At 40.6% G+C, this 23,142-nt stretch overlaps 1 protein-coding gene across 2 annotated transcripts; it reads right to left on the bottom strand.

Annotated features, from left to right (window-relative positions):
* Positions 1 to 16,460: 16,460 nt before the first annotated feature.
* LOC120798220 (homeobox protein engrailed-1-B-like) lies at positions 16,461 to 21,335 on the bottom strand. Of its 2 annotated transcripts, XM_040142359.1 has the most exons (3): positions 21,197 to 21,335; positions 20,504 to 21,109; positions 16,461 to 17,187 (listed from the first exon to the last, which is right to left on the bottom strand). In XM_040142359.1, exons 2-3 carry the CDS (start codon positions 21,039 to 21,041, stop codon positions 16,856 to 16,858), a joined length of 870 nt encoding a protein of 289 aa, XP_039998293.1. In that variant the 5' UTR covers positions 21,042 to 21,109; positions 21,197 to 21,335; the 3' UTR covers positions 16,461 to 16,855. The 2 variants fall into 2 exon arrangements, with proteins under 2 accessions (XP_039998293.1, XP_039998294.1); XM_040142360.1 differs by having other exon boundaries at positions 16,461 to 17,175; positions 20,504 to 21,335.
* Positions 21,336 to 23,142: the final 1,807 nt, after the last annotated feature.

Raw genomic sequence — 23,142 nt, 5'->3', positions numbered from 1 at the left:
AGTTCATTTCTGGTTCTGCTCTATGCTTTTGAGTCCAGATAAATTATGGACAAAGTGTTAGTGTTGTCTTGTTTAACCCTCCTTCCTCCAACACTATAGCTAAGCTGGTATGTCGTCACGTCGGAGGTTTGCACATGTACAGTAGTTAATTAGCGGATGTGTCAATTAATTGATCCTTCTCTTTAACCACATATTTCATTTATTGTTGCCTATACGCCATCTTTAATTTTGATACCAATTTCTAATAAGGCACTCTTCATAAAGGGTTTATAAGTTATAACCTCATGAGTGATTTCTAATTCAGTTTAATGCTGTATAGATCAGATATAGGCAATTAATAAGGACATCTTTTGGGTTGTTGCTGGTGTATATCCTCCTCCAGCATCACTCACTTTGTTTCGTTTTTTTTTTTTTTTTTTGTTGCTGTTTATTTATCATGCAGACCCTTCCAGTGGACAGTTTGACCCCTGACCCCCTAAAAAAAATTGCTGCGTGGCATCTGAACCAAAAATCATTTATTAAAAACTTATCGACACTTACAACTGTAGACTCTTTTTCAGACCTATATTATTGTAAGAGCACTTGATCAATCACCTCTTAATATGACTCACTAACGTTTGCGAATAGCTTATTGGAAACACTTTTAAATGCATTTTTAAATGTAGACGATGTTCTTTTATTCTTTATTAGTAACATATTACCATTTATGATTGCATACTCGATCGCTTATTAGAGAAGGTGGAACTTTTGACCCTTTATTAATGACTTTATCAGCAAATTTAACTACAGACTGGGAGTAATTGTTGGACAAGGATTAAAACTGATTTATACAGCATTAATATATGATTAATTAACTAATAATAGAGTTATTAGCTGCAATTTATAAACATGTAGTTTTTTTTTTTGGTTCAGAACAAATTTTCAAATGTATTTGAGACAGCCCTTGCAACAAGAAAACATGTTTAATGTATACAACCAAAGCGCAAAGCAATCTCAGAGTACCACAAATGCATTCATCTCAAATTACTCCTCTATTTAATTCATCTTTTTAATCCCTCTTGGACTTCTGCTGGGCCTGTTTTGGTTTCTTTGTGAAGCAAGTGAGCCAAATAAACAGTCGAAGCAAGCTGCTGCGTTAGTATCCTCGGGGAGCCCCCTGCTTTACCATTGGCCCATCAGAGGCCAGTTTCTACACACATTAGTGGTTAATTATTATCAGCCCGCAGCCGTAATGAGCGCTGCATCGACCTGCGGCTATATGTGTAGCAGTAATATTACTTAATGGAAAAACAATCAGCCCGCTTTTCCCATTGAGCACTTTAGGGAGTTTGCATAGATAATAGTGGATTGATTAGAGAGAAGATAGGACAGGATTCTGTGTGTGTGTGTTTTTATGGGTGTCTGTACTTGGAAAGGGAGCTGGTTTGCTTTTATTTTTTATAGTACACCCCTTCTTTTACCTTTATAGTAATATAATTAAAAAGAAAAAGTTTTTGACAAATGCAGGTAAATTAAAGAAAGGGAAAATATATGTACGAGTATGAAAAAATCAAAAAGGCCTAAGAAAATAATCAACAATTTTCATACATATTCTACATCTCCTCCCAGACAAGTAAAGGTAGACACTATTGTTGTTTTGCGTGAATATTCTGACCACCCAGTGAGTCGCGAAGCTGTCAGAACTTGTGTAATCCATTACATTATTGAGCAAAAATGACCTTTTGACATGCTGACATATCTACTGACATATGTACTACTGACACGTGGGAGCGGAATCATTGCTGCTGGTGTGGACGAGAAAATCTGAAAAAAGCAAGAAAGCGCATAACGGGGAGATAAAATAAACATAAGTTGAGAATCAATTCCCAGTGTTATTAATGAATAGGCCGCTGTAACACCTCGGCTGAATGGCATTATGCAATGTGTGTGCTTTCTGCGCTCTCGTAAACGTAGGTGTATATGATCCTCCTGCAGCTACAGAGAGCATTTCAAACTCACCTAATATTATATCAAAGACCTATTAATCCTATTGAAAACTCATCGATGTGATTATTATAAGCTAAACTTAAACCTTCAAGCTGTTGGTTCCCTTTGCTGGGGCAAGCTGTAAATGATCTTCTCTTATGTTATTGATTGGTAGCACAGTCAGTTATGTTGATTTCTGAAAATGGATGTAACTGAAATATAGTGCTAGGTTCTTCAAGTCTTAAAGAAATATATATCAACACTGCCCTGCCTTCCCTCCTCCACTGATCTGTTTCTCGGCTCAGTCAGAGCTGAGTGAAACTCCAAAGAGGACAAAATGTGGCCCAACTTAACACTATAATGAAAAACTGTGGCTTTTCACATCTGTCTTCAAATAAAGCTCTGACCAAAGAAAAATCTTTGCAGATAAAGAAAACAAATAGAGTATTGCTTCAAATGTAGCCTTGCATGCTATTTTTCTTTTGTCATTTGTGAAACGAGCGCAGAGTTTCCAGGTCCTCTGGTAAGACATTCTGCCGACTCACTGCATGTGACTAGTCTGCTCCTCACATGTCACGTATCCAGTACAGCTGATCCATCAACACCTATGGAACAAAATCTGTTCAGTATTAGGGCTAAAAGCATCTTGCATATTACATATGGCTATTCTTTCCACTTTATGATGATGATGATGATGATGATGATGATAGTAATGATGATCATGATATTATTATTATCATTATTATTATTATCATTATTATTATTATCATTAGTACCTTACCTTGCAAAAGATGCAGTTAGCACCAAAGAAACATTTCCCTTCTAACGTTTTTGAGGCTCAAAGACGTCAAATTATTCAGTGTTTCACAAAAAGTAAAGATAAAAGAGTAGTACAGAAAATGAATATAGCAGAACATTGTTTTTTTTCTACTTTTATACCCCTTTAATCTTTTCACAGCCCCTCAGATTTATCTTGAGACCGTTTGGAGGGGCCTGACCCCTGGGTTGAGAATCACTGCACTAAGCCTTCAATCTCTATATATTAAGTAGTTAAAACTATCCCCACTTCAACCAGCTACAAAAGTAAAATGCTGCTTACACACTGATGCGTCACTATTCATATATGATAGTATACCACTCACAGGGGAGATTTTCTGTGGAACGTCTACTTCTAAATACATTTTTGATGATCATACTAGTGCCGTGCATTGTTGTACTTTTGACGCAAGTGAAGGATCTGAGAAGCTCTTCCACCGATGAACTCGCCTGCACTTGACTTGGCTGGACTGGAAATACGACAAGTACCCGCACAGGCACGCTTACCGGTATCATGTGTCCCATATGTCATCAGTTATTTTTTACCGTTTGACTTCAACATAGAGAGAGAGTGTAACCAGAATGCTATACTTACATACAGCCTGATGGAGCAGCGTCACACTGCTCTGAGGTCTGTATTTGTGAATTCCTGTGGAGACATGGGAAAAATGCGCACGCACACACACACACGCACACAACCTCTGATTTCCCATCCACCAACCGAAAGAGACTGGTGTTTTTAAAAGGTTGACATGTAAACTTCTAGTCTTAGATGGTTCTTTACCACACACTTGTCATGGCGCTGGGGGTAAAGTTTATCCGCTTGCACTGCAGTTAGCTTTTACAAAGCCTCTCCTCTAAGTTTTGATGTCGTTCCTTTCTGAGAGCACTGGCTAATTGCTAGCAGCGAGCCAGCCTTTTCCTTAGTGGGTGGCAACAAGGAGCAATTCAACAATCAATTTCTAACAAACTAGGATAAAAACTTTTCTTTCTTGTCACATTTCATGTGATTTTTTTTTAATTTTTTATAACTTGTAACAACCAAAAAAAGAAAAAAAAATCTTTATTTATCTGTCTTTTCTTTTTCTTTTTTTTTTTTTTTGAGCGTTGCTCAAGGACTCTTCTGAAAATGTTTTGGGTTTCGGGTTGGACCTCAAAGACAACCCGTCTCACTTTTAAAAATCTAAACTTTCAGTCTTTCCTCCACCAGCATGTGAAGTTTGTCTCGGTACGTCTGCTTTCCAGCACGTTATAGCGTTGCCGGGGGTCGTCCACGCACTGACACAAATCTGATCCCCAACCAGCTGTTAGAGACGGCTCATCTTCTGTCGACAAACATCTGCGGTTCATCTCCACAGTTTGACGGGAAATGCAGGACTTCAGCTCCCTTATGCTCCTCTCTTTCCTCCCATTCTCTCATTCCTGCTTTCTCTCTGATGTTTGTTTTTGTCTCTAGACCATCTGCTCTTGATGATTTCTGGAATACAGAGTCTAATACACAGGAGCAGGCGGAGGTGAAAAATGTAGTTGACATTTAAGTAGAGCTTCCACTTCTACTTTGTTTGGTGAATGACTAGAAAATCACAGTTTATTCCAAATAATTTATATTGTGGTGAATTGAACTTGGTATTCTGTGCGTGTTGTCACCTCTTGGACATTATCTTTCACTTGAGCATGTCTTCCACATTGCATGTTTGACCTTTTTTTTTTTTTTTTTCAGTCAAAACACTGGAGAATGTTTGCCCACTGTTTCACTGTCAAATTGCAGATGATTCATTACCACAGCAAAGACACCGTATCCTTTGCTGAGTATTTCAGCAGTGGTTGTGATTATGAGTCCAACATCACATGAAAAAAATATCAACATTTTGTAGAGGCTGAGATGAACAGTTACTACAACACACAAGGAAATGTCTTTTTCTCAGGACATGTTGCTTAAATATGGAACATTTTTCTAACAATGTATATTATGTATAAAAACTACTGTTCCGCTCAAAACTAGCTTGTTTGAGTTGAAAAGTCAGTCAAGCTGAATTTTGCAGCCACTCTGAAGAATACTGTACATGTTATGACCCCGTGTTATTAGTTGCCGTACCAAGTGCAAGAGCACCCCGCACTTCCGCCCCTGTAAAAAGAAGCTCAACTGATTGTGATTTTTTAAAAACATTTTTGCAGTTCTTAACCGATTACGTTCATTGTCAATGAATTGGTGGATTATTTTTGCGGTCATGTAATCATCTGCCCTGTAAAATGTCTGAAATGTCCAATCACAATTTCCTAGAAACCAAAAGTCCAAAACGTAATCAGTTTACAGTGATATAAAAGCAGCCAATCATTTGAAAAGCTGGAACCAGGGAGTGTTTCAAGCTTCTGCCAGACAAATGACTTAAACGATTAATCAACTATCAGATCTTTCTAATCAATTAATTGTAGTAGTACGCTGTACATTTTACAGTTGAAAAATAGACTTGTCAGTGCTCTATGGTGGACAAACAATGTAAGGATGACACTTTCTAAGTTGCCTCAAATATACACTATCTCACTTACTTATTGGCTTTCATATATACTGATCCTGATATATCTGTGATAAGCTAGTGTTGGCCACTAATCAGCCATGTTGATGTTAGTTCATTTTGCTTTGAAAATACCCAAAAAAAAGGGCTTTTTTTTTTTTTTTAGCTCAATCCTTGTGAAGAATGTAGTTACATTTGAGCTTGAACTATAATTATTTAAAATTAAAAGATCAGCTGTTCCTTAACACAACAAATGGCTAAATGTGTGTATGTATATTTATATGTATATATATAGATAGAGATATAGATATAGATATATAGATATATATAGATATAGATATATACATACATACATATATGTATATGTATATGTATATATATATATATATGTATGTATATATATATATATATATGTATATATATATGTATATGTATATATGTATATATATATGTATATATATGTATATATGTATATGTGCAGTCACACTGCGTGCAACTTTCATGTGTAGAAATAAAATTTAGACAAAAGTAGAGATAAATATAACTTGAATACTTCAATAATTTTAGTATACATGCATAACAATACCCAAAACATAACATTACCATTGTTTGATCTGTGTGTTGTCACCGTGAACAAACACCACCACAATGATATCATCAAACAGTTTTGAAATCATAACCAGACAAGCCCCATTGCATAGATAATGAACACACACGTACATGACAGGAAAGCAGAATGATGGAGATGATACACAAGTGCACTGAGAAACTGACGTCAGAAACACACACACACACACACACACACACACACACACACACACACACACACACACACACACACACAGACAGAGAGACACAGAGTTATGCTTTAGATGGCATGTCAGAGACCACACATTGTGCTGCCTGTGTGTTAAAACAGTTATTCACGGTCTCGCATTCTGCTGGCCAGATCCAGAGATGAGTTGCCCCGGTAACCTGAACTTTTGGCCTCCGTGCGTGTGCGTGTGTGCGCTTATGGCGATGCGTGCACACGGGCATGTGAACATATCTTCGAGAGTGCATGTTTATGTGTTCATATGGTTGAATGTGGATGAAAGATGATGAGGATGATAATGATCAGATAGATTAAGAGCTAAACCTCGGCCGGTGCACTTGGAATCGTATTGCAGTTACAGTACTTGGACGCACCCAGTTGTCCAGCAAATGAATTGCTTCAGCGAATCGGGTTCATCGTCGCTGATGGAACAGATAGACTCGCTGAATATGGGAAGCTTTACTGTCTTTTGTCAAGCGAGGCTTCATAAATAACTTATACTTCCTCTCCTGGATGCCTGCCAGTGGCTCCTCACCATAAACTACACAAGCTCCGACGTTTTCTCTGAGCAGCCGACTGCAAAATGGACTGCCGGCTCTTGACCCCTCGAGGAGTTCAGAGCCATATTTGAGCTGAAATAATCGACCACCCTCCTTTCACCACCTTGTGTGTGCATGAATGTGCGTTTGAGTATCTATAAGTAACCCAAGCCTGTTAAACCCAAACCTTTTATTTTTGACATAAAAACTTATTGGTTGATAATTACGTGTGTAAATGTATAGTGTCTCCGTGTGTTGACACTATGGTCATGGTGTTACCGTTGAGGATGAATTAGAATTTACACTATACTATTTAGATACTACAAAGATACTGCACCTATTGTGCATATTTTTCCACTTTTGAAAAGAAGATAAAGGTTGCTTTACAGGCTGGAGCACGTGACAACCCTGTATAGCCTATGAATGTTGATACAAGACATTTTCCCCTTTGCCCACATAATGTTGGCTTTGTACCTTTAGCGGTTTACGATGGGAACCTTTAAAAGACTCACTGTTTGCGAGGACTTGTCGTGCTACAAAATTTGCTTTCCATTTGAAAATGGAAGCCAGCGAGCTAGGTTAACCTAGGAACCCGCTTCCATCTCGCATCTTAAAAAAAGCACTAGGGATGTAGCTCTCTAAAATGTTCTTAGACACTTACTGGGAAGGTTGCACCCCCATTTTTCAATGATATCTAGCGTTGTTCCTTTTGACTTTCAATGTACATACTTTAAGTTACTCGGGACCGAAGTGTCTGCCAAATGAATGAAGTGTAGTTTAAAAACAGCATGCACTCAGAAAACGGAAACTATATACTCGGAAAGTGGAAGGTACTGTAGTTAGCCTAGCTTGCTAACATAACTTTTTGCTCGTGTTATTTCAACACCGGCTGAGTTATTAGCAGTTCGCACGCTCTCTGTGTCGTTTCCTTCCCACAATATTGAAAGTATCGGCTAAAAAAAACTCTATTCCCCCAAAACAAGGCAGTCTGTACCAAAAATTCACACTCTGTAGGGGGCGCTATTACTGCCGAAAGATAAATGAAACTTGAAGGCCATCTTTTTGGTGGTTGCAATTTTGATTAAATAAGCACACAAGTCAAACACTAAGGATATAAACTGATTTTTTTGTCTTTTTTCTTTTTTTAATACTACTGGCCTGCTGTCATTCAGTATTGCCAATTCCATGCTACACGCACACACTCAGATACACTCAGTGCAAGCACATGCACAAATTTCACAGCTTATAAAAACACCTACGTGCATACATGCACACAAAAGTGCCACCCCACATTTATCATACCACTTGAGCAGTAATAGTGCTCCCATCAGGGGGAAGGTTTTTCTTCCCCCCTGACAGCAAGAAGTCTTCCCATCCGCCGGGTGGCCACAGAGGGGCCCCACGCACGGATGACATCAGCGCTGAGCCTGGAGGAGCCCGTGACAGCCGTATGTAAATTGAATATGACTAATCGCTTCCCCGCCTCACCTCTCGCCACCTCCGGGGCCGCCACGATGAAAGACGGAGGAGAGGGAAATCTCCAAAAGCGCGTCCGCTTTTGAAGTCTGGGGAGAGGGTGAGAAGGTAGCCAGCCAGACGGACAACACGTAAGGCAGTCAATTTTTTAAATTTTTATTAGCCATATAAAAAAGTGAATCCACAAATAATAAAAAAAGCACATACTAAAACAGTGGCCCGTTGTCAATCTACACAGGGCTCCATGCTAGAGTGTTACTGGACACACATGGATGTTGTGGTATCTGTGTTCTCATCACTTAAGGGCTGAGTTGACCAACATGGCAATCTCCCATAAAAATGTGGTACATTGCTTTAACAGCGAAGTGTAATGCCTCTCAAGGGGGCAACAGATGAAAGCAAAGTTGAATTGCTATTCTCATCGATGACCGTCTTCTACCCACAGCTTTGGTTTCCCGCAAGTGAAGTCGTTCACACACACACACACACACACACACACACACACACACACTCACACAGACATAGAGTAGAAGAGACAGAGTGAGGGAGGCAGTGGGAAGATAAAGTGCTTCCACATGTGGAAGGCATGAAGAAGAGGCAGAGGTGCATGTGACCACCCATACAACTGGGGAATCCCAGGTGCCCCTGCCTTTGTTCTCTCTTCGTTTGCGTGTGTGTGTGTGTGTGTGTGTACACGCCTCTATCAGAAACTAAGCGTGAGAATAAGAGTGTAAAATATGCAACCCACACATCACTGTATGGTGTCTATATATATATATATATATATATATATATAATATATATAAAATCATATAGATGTATATATATGTCTTTTTGAGGAATATATAGTCCTCAAAAAGACATGTATATACATAATTTTGGAATAAAAACCTTTAAATGTTTTCTTCTTTTTTTATGAAAAAATGCACAATTTTCATGAAAACGCTTTAAATACACAGCACCTCCATGTTGTTTGGCAATCAAAGTTTTTACACTGACTAATGCCCTGCATGATTAAAAAACACTCACCCGTCTAAATTGATGTGTTTTCAGCCACATAGCTGTGGCTGGAGCTGCGCAGTCATTTCCTGACGCTTGCTTTTTAATTAGAGTAAAATAACTGTCCTCAAGTGCACCGCCTTCTGAGTAGCACGCTATATATTGAAAAATTGCATCCTTACGTTCTGGATCATCCTAAAAAAAAATCAGACTAAAAAAGAACACTCATTTCATACAAGACTCCCATAGAAAAATTGCATTTTTTTAGAGAAAGAAACCGCCCTTTGAATGGACTTTCTCAAATCTGTCTTTTTTATCTTGTTTTTATGACACAAAGAAGCATTGTCATATTTGTAAACTTATATTTTTTTACACAATTAATTTCTTCACACAGCATTCACATGTAACAAAAACAAATAGCTGAGAATTTTCCCCTCACTTTTGGCCTGAACAATGCAGTTTGCATTACATATAGTGTGTTAGTGCTGCCCCCCTCCACCCACTCCACACGCCACCCTGCTCAAATCACCCCCTGAAGGGCAGAGTAAACAAGTGGCACTGTGTATATCCTCCATGTAATCTGGATTTAACTCGGTGAGATCACGGCTGTTGGAGCAGAGAGCCCCCTGGACGCTCAGCTGCATTGTGGGAGGTTCCCTTTCAATGCCAGCTTTGTCTGTTTGTGTGTGTGTGTGTGTGTGCGTGTGTGTGTGTGATAGTCCAGTTGACAGGCCACAATAAGTCATGAGTACAGTTCCACATGGTGACAATTGATATTGGTGTATGCGTACCCTACTTCCAAAACAAAAACACTCAGGGTTAAATAATCAGGGTTAAAATAATTCTTATAGTTTTTTTGAAAGCTGAATGGTCTGACATGGATACTGTCCTCACACACACACACACACACACTCACACGCACACACACACACGCACACACACATATACACACACAAAAAAACACACACCGCAAATGTTATTCCAAGTCAAGTGCGAAGTGGACTTGACCTCTCAAGGGTTCACAGCCAAACCAATAATATTTGAAGAGTGAAGAGCAACACTTCCTCTTCATCCCCAAGTTAGAGCTGTAACTTATCCTTTGTCATACATTTAACTTAATGATAAATTCAGCTGCATTATACAATCCTTATTTGCTGGTTTGATTTTATTCACAGTGTTTACATATTTGGTCAAACCCGACTGGAATCTAACCTCTACTTGTGTGTTTTACCATGGAAGAAATTATTATGCCCTTGAAATGTAGAATTCCCTTGAAAACAGCATGAAAATCTGGTTTAGTAATCTGTCTACACCATGAGCCGCTGTCGGCCTCTTTATGACAGAGAATGAACCGACTAGACGGCTAAAGTGACAGAGCTACATCAAGTAAAAGCTAGCTGGATAGCTAGCCACAGCTAGCCTTAGCTGAAGCTACCTATAGATTTTTTTTGCCTAGCCATATAAATGAAAAGATACACATTTTGATGAGCTGACATGTTGGTACTTCGGTTTGTTATTCCACATAACTAAATTAGGCTGTAGCTGAATTAAGTCATGATAGAAAACGCTAACTAGCTTAAACAGCAGTCAACTGCCATCTCCGCTTCTGACGTCTATGCTAGCTTTGGGGAAACTCCAGCTAGTGGAATTAATGGGATTTGATGAGGTTAAGTTATTTTGAAGTGACATTTTTAAATATATGAGATTATAAATCAATTTATTACATTGATTTCAGTATGAATACTAAGAGTAAACACAGGCAAAACGGTGAAAAGTGTTATTCTAAATATATTTAGGTTCTATTGCTTTATTTTGTTTCTAAATTGGCATAATTCGAAGGAATTATTACATTTCTTTCTGTCACAAAGTGCTCTCTGCCTTTGTATTTCAGTAACCTTTTCTGTATCTTGTTTATTTGCTGTTGTACTGTTAATTTCTTTTAAGCTCTTTTGTGAATTAAAAATGCAGCCTTTTTTTTTTTTTTTTTTTTTTTTTCTTTTTCAAAATCTTAAAATTGAAGTCTCCTGAGGTGGCCCAGCAGACCTACCATGTAATCTGTGATATCATGGCTTCGTGCATACTTCCTCTGTCCTCTTGAAACCCTATGTTTCCACTTGTCTTTCTGCTGTACAAACAGCAAAAAAAAAAAAAAATGAAAAGAAAAGAAAAGAAAAAAGTTGAAATGCTGAGATTGCAGTGGCTTTTTACTGCCTGCCAAAGGCTTCTCCTGCTGACTGAACAGTCTGATTTCTATACAAGTGCACGGACACACTCCACTAAAACCGGTGTTTAATTAAACAAGTGAAGACTGTGTTGCATCATAGAGCCTGATGAGCTGCACAGGACTTTATCCTCTAGATGGGAATCCAGGGAGAAAATAGATAAGAATAGCTTCTTCTATAAGTTCTTGCAGTGTGCTTACTTGCAAGTGTTTTCTGTTTGTGCGCAGCATGACAAATTGAGAAATTTTGTACGCAGTCTCAATCCAAAGAGCAATCTGAAGTGAGACCAAATCGGCATTTACAGTTATTTAGGGAAAAAAAAGTTGGAAAAAGGAGAAACATGAAGGACCGCTCTCTTTGTCTCCCTCCCCTCCTCTCTCCTCGCATTATAGAGGCAGCAGCTGGCAAGGAGAGACTCCCAACTTCTCTACTGAGCACCAGCACCGTCACAGGGTAGTGATCTAAGAATCTCTTTTAAATGGCTTGCTGTCTGTGTGCGTGTAAGCCCAGGCTCTCTTTTCCTGCCTTTTTGCACATGCTTGTATGTCCCTGCATGGGTGCATTTCATTGTGTGAATCTTCCTCTCTGTAGCTGTAATTGTTTATCCCCTAAAAGCTTTTTCTACTTTTGTGTTGACATGTATTTTCCAGCAGTGTGTATCACACTATATAAACAACACTCTGAACACTTAATTTTCATGGACGTGTGAGGTCACCCTTCCCACTTTGTTTGAATGACAGGTGGTTAGCCAGCATGCTTCTGTAGCAGACCCTAGTTTCTGTACTGTGCACTCCCATTATCTTATAATGTTACAGCTGGAAAAAAAAACAACACACTTTTTCTAGTGGTGAATAATTGAATCAAAACATCAGGAAACTCGGTAAACTGCAAATATTCACCATAAATGTGCAAATGTACACAGAATTTTGAAACCTGTGACATTATTGTACACTACAGAAACTACTTACTGAAACTAAACTGTATTTGCTTGAAACCCAATGGAAATATAATTAAAATTTTTTACCTTGGAGGTTTTGTAGGATAATAATTTACTGATTTTTTTTTTTACTTGATTAAAAGTAGAAATGCCACAATTTAGAATATTTTAATTATATATATATATATATATATATATATATATATAAAGTAAAAATACAGATTTGTCAGCTGATGCATATTTCAAGTGTCTCATTATGCAAAATGACCCCTTTCAAAATTTTAATATTAGTATGTATATTCTTGTTTTGTTATCACAGATTTTTTTAGCATATAAGCAAAATTTTGATGTTGTAGCTGCTAAAGGTTAAGCTGATTACCACTCAGTATGGGTAGTTTATAACAATGCGTGGCCATCCTTTGTATGTTAGATTTTAGTCTGCAAAGTAACAATTAAACTGCAGTTGTAAAGTGAATGTAGTGGAGGAAAAGGTTCAATATTTGTCAGTGAAATGTCGTGAAATTGCAGCCTTAAGTGGCAGAAAATGGAAATAGCCTACTTGTGAAACGTGTGAAAGGTATTTTTAGAAGGGCTATCAAAGGTATGGAATAATGACTTGGGGCAAAACAACACAACATCAGTGCAGCGTGTGAAGTCCACAAGGTCACCATGCACTGGCAACTTTCCGAGGCGATGCAAATAGGCTGCATTTTTAGCAGAGGGCATGGACAGAGAGTGGAGTGGTGTGTGTGCGTGTGCGTGTGTGTGTGTGTGTGTGTGTGAGTGAGAGAGAGTGTGTGTGTGTGCACGCGTGTGTGCTTGTGTGTGTGTGTCTGTCTGATATAAGTCCCCATCTTCAGCATGTCCAGACTCTTTGATCTAGTTTGCTGCTGCTGCATTTATTGCCTCTTCAGAGTAACTTTCCCGCTAATAGAAACCTTATTTAATTCGACCTAACACGAGGGGTTTGCAGTGGTGCATTATCACACACCAGTGCAATCTTTGCTGCAGTTTCTGGATATTATATAACATCATTGCTCTCGGCTGAGGCTGATAATGCTTTGATTTGTGCATGTGTGCTACTCACTCTGAATCCAACTCTCCCCCCTTTAAACAGCAGAGATTTCCAGTGTGTATTCTCCTTTTATTGCTTTCATTTGCATATAAATTAAATCCATATTGTGCCTGCGAGGCAGACTATGCTAACTATGCAAACGATCCTGGGCTTTTCTTTGTTTTACAGATAAACCCTCGGCTTCCTCTAAGTGACAAGGTAGGAGGGGGAGAGAGAAATCCTCTCGCTGTATCATAATTGTATGAATTTTAAATACACTGTCATAAGACCCTCTTCCGCATTCACAGCAGGGAATGAAACTATCATTATAATATTAGAGCTACAGGGTTAGCTGACCGTGAAGAGCCAGGCAGCCTCTTCACCTCTGCTCACACATGCAGGCCAGATGGCCGAAGAGACTGGAACAATGGACCTGTGTGTGTGTGTGTGTGTGTGTGTTTTCTAAATATAATGACAACCTCTGTCTTAATTCCTACAAAACATTGCCCATGAAATTGTTTTAAAGTGTCTTCAGCTTATGCAGATACTTTTTCAGGTGTATTAGAATATTATTTCCTGATGTATAAGAAAATAAGCTACACATTAGCTCCTCAAAGTCCCATTTGATGATATTAAAATTAAATTAGATTTAGTGTCAAACAGAAATCAAGTCCTATGAATATTCATTCATATATTTAAGTGAATAGTGAAATTTAATTAGTGCTACTATTACTGTGGGTCCCCTGGAAGGCCCTTCAAGGACCCCTGGAGGTTTTCGTTGCAGCGGAGACGCTGCCTTTAAAGGACGGTTTACCTGCGCCAAAAGCTTGGCTGCTGCTGAAAGAAAAGAATCCGTGTAGGAATTTTTTTTTTTTTTTTTTTTAAATAATAAATTATCCATACTGTCGACAAAATGATAAAATGATACCTTTGCCTTTTTTCAAGTCCACTCCTATTCACTTGCTGTGACTTGGGCCTTTTCCTTCACAATCCACTTCAAGCCGTTACCCTTTTAACTGGCGCAGTAATGTCTGCTGATGGTTTGCACCTACACCCTGAAGTGTCTAGTCCTCATAAGCAGATAACCTCGATGCTCTCAGGCAAACATGTTCATCAAAAATCGGAAACCCGCGGAATAAACTGCCTGTTACCGAACAGCCAGTGCCTCAGTCCGCCCTTATTGAAATCAATGATTAACAGGCTGTGTACTGTGCGCTTATTAAATCCCCGCTCTGTAGGCAGAGCTGAACGCGAACGCAGCAGCAGCAGCAGCAGCAGCTCTCGAAATAATTAAACAGGAGCGCGGAGGCCGTGAACTCCTCCGCTGCAGAGCTCTGCAGGCTTGTTAGCTCTTAATTAAATAATCCGATCCGCGATCAGTTGTATATCAGCGAGGTAACAAACAGAAATAATATCACCCCCCCCCCCCCTGTCAGTGTTGGCTGTTTAGAGCACGGTCGTGCGCGTCATGAGCCACTTGGAGCGGCCTACTTAAGTCGTTCACTTTTTCACGAAATAAACAATCAAATCAATGTGAGCTCTCTCCTCCTGCAGATTTATAGGTGTTAGGGAAAAAAAAAATCTAGATTATATCATAGTGGAAATTGTATCGGCGAGAATACTTGAAGGTTTGGGGGAAAAAACAAAAAACAAATCTTGGCCTCTCAAGCCTCCCATTATACCAGATGATTTGTAAGGAAGGAGAATGAGTTGGGGCTTCACATTTTAATCCGTGGTCTAAAAACTAAATATTGGCGAGAATCAATGCAAATAACATGGAGCTCAACTGGCTTATATAAGTGAAAGTATGTAGGGCAACTAGAAGCTGTAAATCCATCCCCCTACAAGTCATAAAAACAAGGAACAAAGAAAGAAAAAGAAAAGGGAAGAAAAAAGATGCCAGAGTAGCCTAAATATGGGTTTAGGTTGTTTGTTGTTACTAATATAAACATGTTACCATAAATTTGAGACTTACAATATCATATATTCACGATTCCTGTTTGACCACATCCCTGGAGATAAAAGGGAACAGTAAAAGGGACAGTTTTTCCACACCAATAAAAAGCTTTCACATCAATAAAATTAAAGTTATGATAGTATTTTGTAAATTTAGTGCCCCGCTCCAGAACCCCCTTCCAAAACAGCCCCAAAGAAAAACCAACATACCTTGTTGAAATAATCATGCAAAAAAACTTTCTCATAATCAAACAAACTATTTATGCACAGGCTCTTAAGTTTTTCTGCTCTCACTGACCTTGGAGTAAACACACACCCACACACACACACACACACACACACACACACACACACACACGCTATCCCAAACACACACGCCATGTCACAGGGTTCACAGCCAGGCTCTATCAAACCTGAACCTGAGGTCACGTCAGGCCAAACAAACCAAATGAATCTCATGTAGGAAAGAAGTGTGTCTCCCTAAAGAAGAAGACTGCGAGGACTTTGTACACTGACACTTTTCTTCACTAAATGTATTCATTCCACTAAAGTTCATCGAGGAGCGCCTCGGAGCGAAAGTTTAGCAGAGATGTGAAATTTCGTAAATGCCCAGAAAAGATTCACAGGTCAAATGTTATCCACTATATGGAAACAAGCAGTGTCTGATTATAGTGAAAGACGATCTGTGAAATAGGAACTGTGGGAGGCCTCTTGTGTGTGCGTGCGTGTGTGTGTGTGTGTGTGTGTGTGTGTGTGTGTGTTTCATGTTTCTGTATTTCTGTCTCTGCCTCATCTCAAGTATCAAAATTAAAAAAAACAAAAAGCTACATAAGCCTCGTAGGTATGACCATATGGTCTGAAAGAATTTAAAAGCCTGTTATTAATTACGGTTTACTCCTTTAAACGTGCTGTGGGAAATTTATGTCGCCAGTCTCTTTATTTTATCCCTATTTTATCTTCACAGACAGTTTATAGGGATGTTGGGAAATCCAGCTAAGCCACGCTTGTAATGTGGTTTATGTGTAATAATAATAATAATCATAATAATAACTGTTTTTATCCTACAAATATTGCAACAAAACTCTTTTAAACGCTTTTAGACTGAATTATCTGTAGAGAGGAATGAAAGAAAGAATAATATAGTCCATCAATCTACCGTTCTCCTTTTTTTTATTTCAGACTACATGTGAACATATTAAAATCTTTGGCTTGTTTGAGTCTGCGGACTGATGTGTTGAAGGAAAATATGGCGCAAGTATGGGGGACAGGAGACCACACGAACCTATAGAGCCAATTAGACATTCTAAAAACAATGAGAACAGACGGAAATGATGAGATGGGAGATGAGGCTGAAATTAATTATACTGTATACAACATGATAACTGTGTGGCTATATAAACTTTAATAACGATCGTTCATTTATATAATTATGTCCATATACTGTCACCATAAACAGAAATCTGTGTTTTTAAATAGTGTTTCCCCTACTTCCAGTTCATTTTTCAATAGCTCCAAAAGCCAAACAGTCAGGTAGTGGCCCTCAGCAGGGAAATGTCCAGGCCTCTTATTCACTGTCCTCCTTGTCCTCCTGCACGGTTGTTGTTGAATGGTTGTAAAGTCCTTGAGCCATGAGCTGCAGGGCCAGGCCGTTCTTGTAGCCGCTGGCCTTTTTAATCTTGGCCCTCTTATTCTGGAACCAGATTTTAATTTGGGACTCGTTCAGGTTGAGTTCCTGGGCCAGAGACTGTCTCCGCTGCTCCGTTATGTACCGGTTGGCCTGGAACTCAGTTTTCAGTCTCTGCAGCTGCTCGGCCGTGAACGCTGTCCTGGGCCGCTTGTCTTCCTTGCTGCTCTTCTTCTTTTTCAGTTTCCGTGTCCTTGGGCCTGGCGTGGAAACAACAATGGAAATAAAATATTTATTCTACGGCTCGACAACGAACACAATGTTACATTTGAGGCGCACAGAGTTCCTCTAATATTCACCATCCAAGCTCCGGCTCATATCGACTGATGAGTGATGATAGCGGCTGATTATCTGTGCAATGTGATCAAACGTAGGTCGCCACACTGTCCGGATATGAATGTGCTGAATGCACATTTTATTATATTTTTACATACATAGAATTTCAGCATTTTACCGTCACCTGCCTCACTCCTAGCTCTAATATGTGATATATTAAATATGCACGCATCGAGGGTAAATGACACCAAAAACAAGGCCATACCTTGCCCTGTGGGCCTCATTCCAAACCAGGCATTAAACATAAAAATATACAACTATTCAATACCTTTTACAACACGATAAAATACTACAAAGCACTGATAGTGTGTAAATAGCAAGAAGAGATTTATAGAAACAGAAACGTGAGAATTACAGTTGTTTTAAAATCAATGATAAATAAAAGCATTATATATTGACTGAGAATTTTTCCCCCGCCAAACAATATACAGTGATGGGGGTTGCAAAGCCACACAATAAGGCATGATCATTACTTAATATTCAACTTATATTAACTAATAATCAATCGGAGTAGAGCTGTAGAGGTCAGAGGTTTGTGTTCATGACTGTCTTGAATGTGAAACATGACTCAAAATCAGAAGAGGACAGAAAGCAGAGCCAACTGTCCAACAATGGAGAAATACACCAATAAACAGCAGGCCAAACATTTGTTGTATCTGTCACAATTTGGAAATTATGGTCTGTTTTAGATGGAAATGGTCAAGAAAACATTGCTGGAAAAAAAAAATCAGCAGATCGTCGTAGACCTGAGTAAGATCTAAAGACTGTTGAGTCTCTCATTGCCTCATCTTGCTGTTCTCATAGTGTTCAGTTGACATAAACCGGTTTGGCGGTTTTGGAGCCATTAGATCCAGGCAGGCCTTTGCGTAAAGTCTAACGCAGGCCCATGACATCGGACTTGTTAAGGCGCCAAAACAAGCAGCAGCCCGGTGCCACGGTTTTGACAAGAGTCCCACTGCAGACTTCTTGGGTCCACATCATCGCAGTTTTCTCTGCAAGCCCCCCACACACACACACACACACACATATCCTGTGATACAATTAATGGAACCCATCCAGGACCATGACTTCTTAATCATATAAACATGTCTGTAGCGCACGGACCTGGCCTGAGTCCATGCCTCAAATAAAGCTCAAGTAGCAGAATAGTGATGGTAGCCTGGTCACACAGCTAAAACGTAGAATTTGCATTTGAGAACACATTGTCATCGCCGCTGCAGGCCCAATGAAAGCAGTGATTTAAGGACGCTGTGCCGTGCACCGTGAATGCGTCGCGCAGCCAGACCCGGGTGACATAAGCTGACTGTTAATTTGATCCGAGACGAAGGCCAAGAAAAGCACAGGAAAAAAAAAGAAAATAAAACTATCATTGCCATGGAAACTCCAGACCCATTAAAGACAACGAGATGTATGTAATAGGAAGACGCTCGAGGCCAATAAACACAACAAAACTACGTGTTCAGACGACATAAATCTATATCGTTTTTCATACGTCGCTTTATACGATGTGGTTAGTAAATGCTGCGCACATTTATATCAACGAGGAAGCCTAAGGCTTTTTTTTTTTTTCTTCCCCCCCCTGTGTTCTTGCGCTGCTCTTATTATTACTTACAAGAACACTTGACGTCCTCCTGCAGCTGTACAGTGCGAGCGTCTGCATTATCGTAACCCACCCAAACCTGTCCCCGGACACTAAATCCATCCTCTGCAGCAGCCGGCAGGGCGCAGAAGCATCCAGGTAAAGAGAACCAAAACGAAACAGAAAAAAAAAAAAAAACAGAATTTGGGCTGAGTTGAAAAACAAAAAACCACAAAACAAAAAAAACAAACGTGCGGGTTCCTAGTAATGACCTGAATGTTTTTTTTGGGGTTACACACACTTCAAACCAAACCACTACAATGGCGGAGATTCTAGTCCACTCCATCAGTAAAACCACCTTTATTTAAAACCATGTCAAAACCACAGGGAAATCAGATCACTGAGTAGTTCAATCCAAGAGAAAACACCTTAAACTCTATATGAAACTAAGTCCTGTTTCGCATAATTTATGTGGGTGAAATCGTTGGGTAAAATCCAATAAGGTCCTAAAACAAACCTCTCGGATAAATACTCTAATAATACCAATTAACTAATAATAATTAACAATTTGCAGTGTTAACTGTGGTGATATGTTACTGCTGTACCAGCCTTTTAAATCTCATATCAATATAACATTTATCTAATTGAATTATAGTTTAATATTACGTAAACGCCCGTCTTTCGCCCTACTCTAAACCATCCACCAAGATATCAGAGCATTTGCGCTGTGTGTGCTTTTTTTTTTTTGTCTCACCTGAAACCAGAGCCCAGCGGAGCGGTAGCCTCCCGCTAGCGTTATTGTCAGCTTTCGTGGTATTTTTGTCAACATACTCTGCCTTTGCTGACAAAAGGGGGGGGGGTCAAAAGAGGCCCTTTCCCTCTCGCCCGCCAAAAAACAGGTAAAATGTGCACACAAGCGTGTGCAACATGCCTGTATTGATATTGCATCTATTAGGGAGGGCTGCTAAGCGCGTTGTGACGAAGCTGCGCCTTGAACTGCACTGGGAATTATGCAGATTTATTGAGCCGGCGTATTGTACGGGCCAAAAGTAGCCTAAATACCCGGGAACAATTAATAGATACAATAGCCCCATAATGCGCTTTTATGCGTGTGTGTGTGTGAGCTTGTGAGTGTGTGTGTGTGTGTGTGTGTGTGAGAGAGAGAGAGAGAGAGACAGATAGAAAAAGAGAGGAGTGAGGGTTTGGCGGTGAGGTGTTCAGTGACCTTACGCTTCCCTCGTGAACCCTGATTTCACATTCATTTTTTTTTAATCTTTTGTTGTGCCTGTTCCGTATTTTTCCTTCAAAATGGCTCTTATTTAAAATAAATTAAAAAAAAAAAAAAAAAACCAAATCTCGGTTTCGACTGGCTCAGGTAAAAAGCCCCACGGGGAATCATTTTCAGAAAAGCGATAGCCCACGTCGATACGGCAACCTTAACTTCCCTCCCGTAACTTTGAGGGTGGCACGGCTTTTTGGAGCAAGTATGTCAGACACTACGAAGGGGTTTAATATCACTGTGAAGAAATAAAAAAAAACAGGGAGGCCAACCCAAGAAAATTCCCCAGCGCTCAAGCAGCCGAGGCGGTATAATTCAGGGACTATTAGCTTACCAGATGAGGGCCGGTCCGAGTACCGTGTACAGTAAACCCAAGCGGGCCACAACAGCGGCTGGCTTTCTTTCATTGTGGGCGGAGAACTTCCATTGCTGCCACTCATAACCATAATTGACGAGGGGCTGTCTGCGTATCTGCCCGTCCCGTTGCTCGCCGGTTCGCCTTGTTTCGACGAGTTCTGCTTGGACGAGGGCGAGGAGGACGCGGACGACGAGGAGCAGGGCGACGACGAGGTGCTGTCGCTGCTGCAGTTGGAGTCCAGGCAGAGGCTGCCTGTGTGCGCCGGCGGCCTCGCTCCCAGCGGGTTGACGTTCTCTCTGCCCGGCGTCTGGCTCCGGTCGCGGTAGCTCGGCTCCTTTCGGCAGCCGAAGTCCGGCCGCAGGATGTTGTCTATGAAAAAGTTCGTGGTTCTGTGGGCCTGCTGGGCGGCCTGGTGGGGTAAAATCATGGGAGGGGATGGGAGGTTTGGCGACAGGGACATGCTCTCCTCCTCGGTCGAGTCCCGGCCGCTGTTGGGCTCCTTCTGCTCTTCCATAGCTGGCGACGGTAAGGAATTTCGGCCTCTCCGCTCCAAACTCCACTTGTTGCTCGCTCTCCCGCCCCCTTCGGTATCCAATTTAGACAGACAGCATGTAAAAACAAGCCTTGGCGCTATAACAAATACCTGTGTTCATTTATAATATCACCTACAGCGGCGACATGTCGTCTCCTAATAGCCTTCCGAGACCGGGCATAGCGAACGGCTCCACGTTATAACCAGTGTCCCTGTCTCTTCCCGGTGCAGCATAATATCTGTGTATTCGCTCTTCCTAAACTCTCCTAAAACCGTTATCCCCCCCCCCTCCCCCCCCGTCTGTTTTTTTTTTTTTTTTTCTTCTTCTTCTCCTTTCTCTTACACCCAGCCGGAAGCACGTGTGCGCGTACACACGCGCAGCAGACCAATCGGGCGCGGAGATCGTCCCTGTCACAATCGACGACGGCCAATCGGAGCCCAGGGTGCGCCGCCGACTGGCACGCGCACTCTCAGCCCGCGCGCAGTTCGATCAATTTCGGCGAGGCACGTGCATACACATGTACACAGCAAAACAAAAACAACAGCGCGACAGCCACCATTATGAATGTTACACAGCACGACGGAAAGTACGTTTTTTTCATTTCAATACACGTTATTTAATCACATTTTTGCTTTAATATTTTAATGTTTACTTGTAAGAACGCTGTATATAATGAATGGCGAATAATGTATATAAAAAAGAAATACATCTTTATGAGAATTTTAATTAATTAATTTATTTTTTTTTTAAGCTAACTGACCGCCTACAGGCTCATTGCTGGGCGGGTGTGTTGCCTCGAATGCATAATGTAATATCTTTAACGGGCTTTGGGATACCCTTTTATATTTCTGACTGGCTAACACCTACGGGACAATTAATTAGCCTAAAAATCAGGCACGATTAGCACGAAACGTCGCTATTTTAAAGAGAAAATGAAAGATGTGCCCTTATTGTCACCGACCTCAGTGATTCTCGAGGCTCGGTGTTACTTTAAAGTCTGTAGTAATTTTCGGCGTCACTGGCATTTTTCTTCTTGCTTTCTCCTATTTCCATTGGCATTTGCCTTGCCCCTCTCCTCCGTATGTGGAGGCTCCTGTTTGAACCATTTAGGCCGTATTTATAATTTAAACAGCCAGACTTTGCACAAGCCAGCTTTTGGCAACAGGATAAAAAAAAAAAAAAAAGGAAAAAGCTCCTCACATTCGTATCCACTAATACAACAAGTAGAAGTGTAAAACATTAAGTTTATAGCAACACGAAGTGGCCTAGGAAGCTGGAATGAGTCCCGATAATAAATAGTGGTTTTGTAAAATCTCCAGAGTAAGATTAAGATTGCCACCAGGCTCTAATTGGCGATTTGAAATAATAATATTAATAATCATAATGGCAACGGCGTGAAAGTGCGGACGTGTTGATGTTAACGCCGCCGCAGTGAAATCTTCATCCCACAGGCCGAAGCGGGAAGCCATGGCTACTTAATTAAATTCCAATTAGGACAGTATCAATATGCTGTTTAGCCGCAGCGCCATTGTGAGTAAACGAGCACTCTTATCTGGCGCCGCAACGAGAGGCTCCTTGAGAGGGGCCTGCAAAAGATAATTTATAGCTTTTAATTAGGCTTCATTCCGCCCGATCAGCCCGGCGTTCATCACGGGGAGCGGGCTGAATGGAACCGGAGTCAAAGGCGCTGTCACCGGTCCCTGGCAGGGCCCTTAATCAAAGTGAAGCAGAGGCCGCGCTACAAGCCACGTAATTTCCAAGGTGCTGATAAAGCTTGTTGAATAATAGCGGGGGCCCTCGGAGACACCATTTACAGAAATGACTTTATTGACGGCTTAACGTTGGTAATTCATTTTACCTTTCATGTATTGGGGGCCGGATTTGTCGCCGTAATAGGATGATAAATGCACCGACGGATCGCAGCCCCGGTTTTATTGAGTAGGCTATAGACCCGAGGTGCTTCAGCGGCAGGTGTACACACACACAGACACGCGCGCACGCACGCACGCACGCACTCACACATGCACACACACACACACACACACACACACACACACACGCACACACAGTGTCATGATGAGC

This window comes from Xiphias gladius, chromosome 13, assembly GCF_016859285.1.
Source record: "Xiphias gladius isolate SHS-SW01 ecotype Sanya breed wild chromosome 13, ASM1685928v1, whole genome shotgun sequence".
NCBI lineage: Eukaryota > Metazoa > Chordata > Actinopteri > Istiophoriformes > Xiphiidae > Xiphias > Xiphias gladius.
This window is presented reverse-complemented; position numbering and strand designations above follow the sequence as displayed.

Excerpts from the sequence above, each read along its gene's own strand:
- LOC120798220 (XM_040142359.1), bottom strand. The coding sequence starts at position 21,041 with ATGGAAGAGCAGAAGGAGCCCAACAGCGGCCGGGACTCGACCGAGGAG. Across the intron at positions 17,188-20,503 it reads CTCGGACCGGCCCTCATCTG|TTTCCACGCCAGGCCCAAGG; the intron begins GTAAGCTAATAG and ends TTTCCATTGTTG.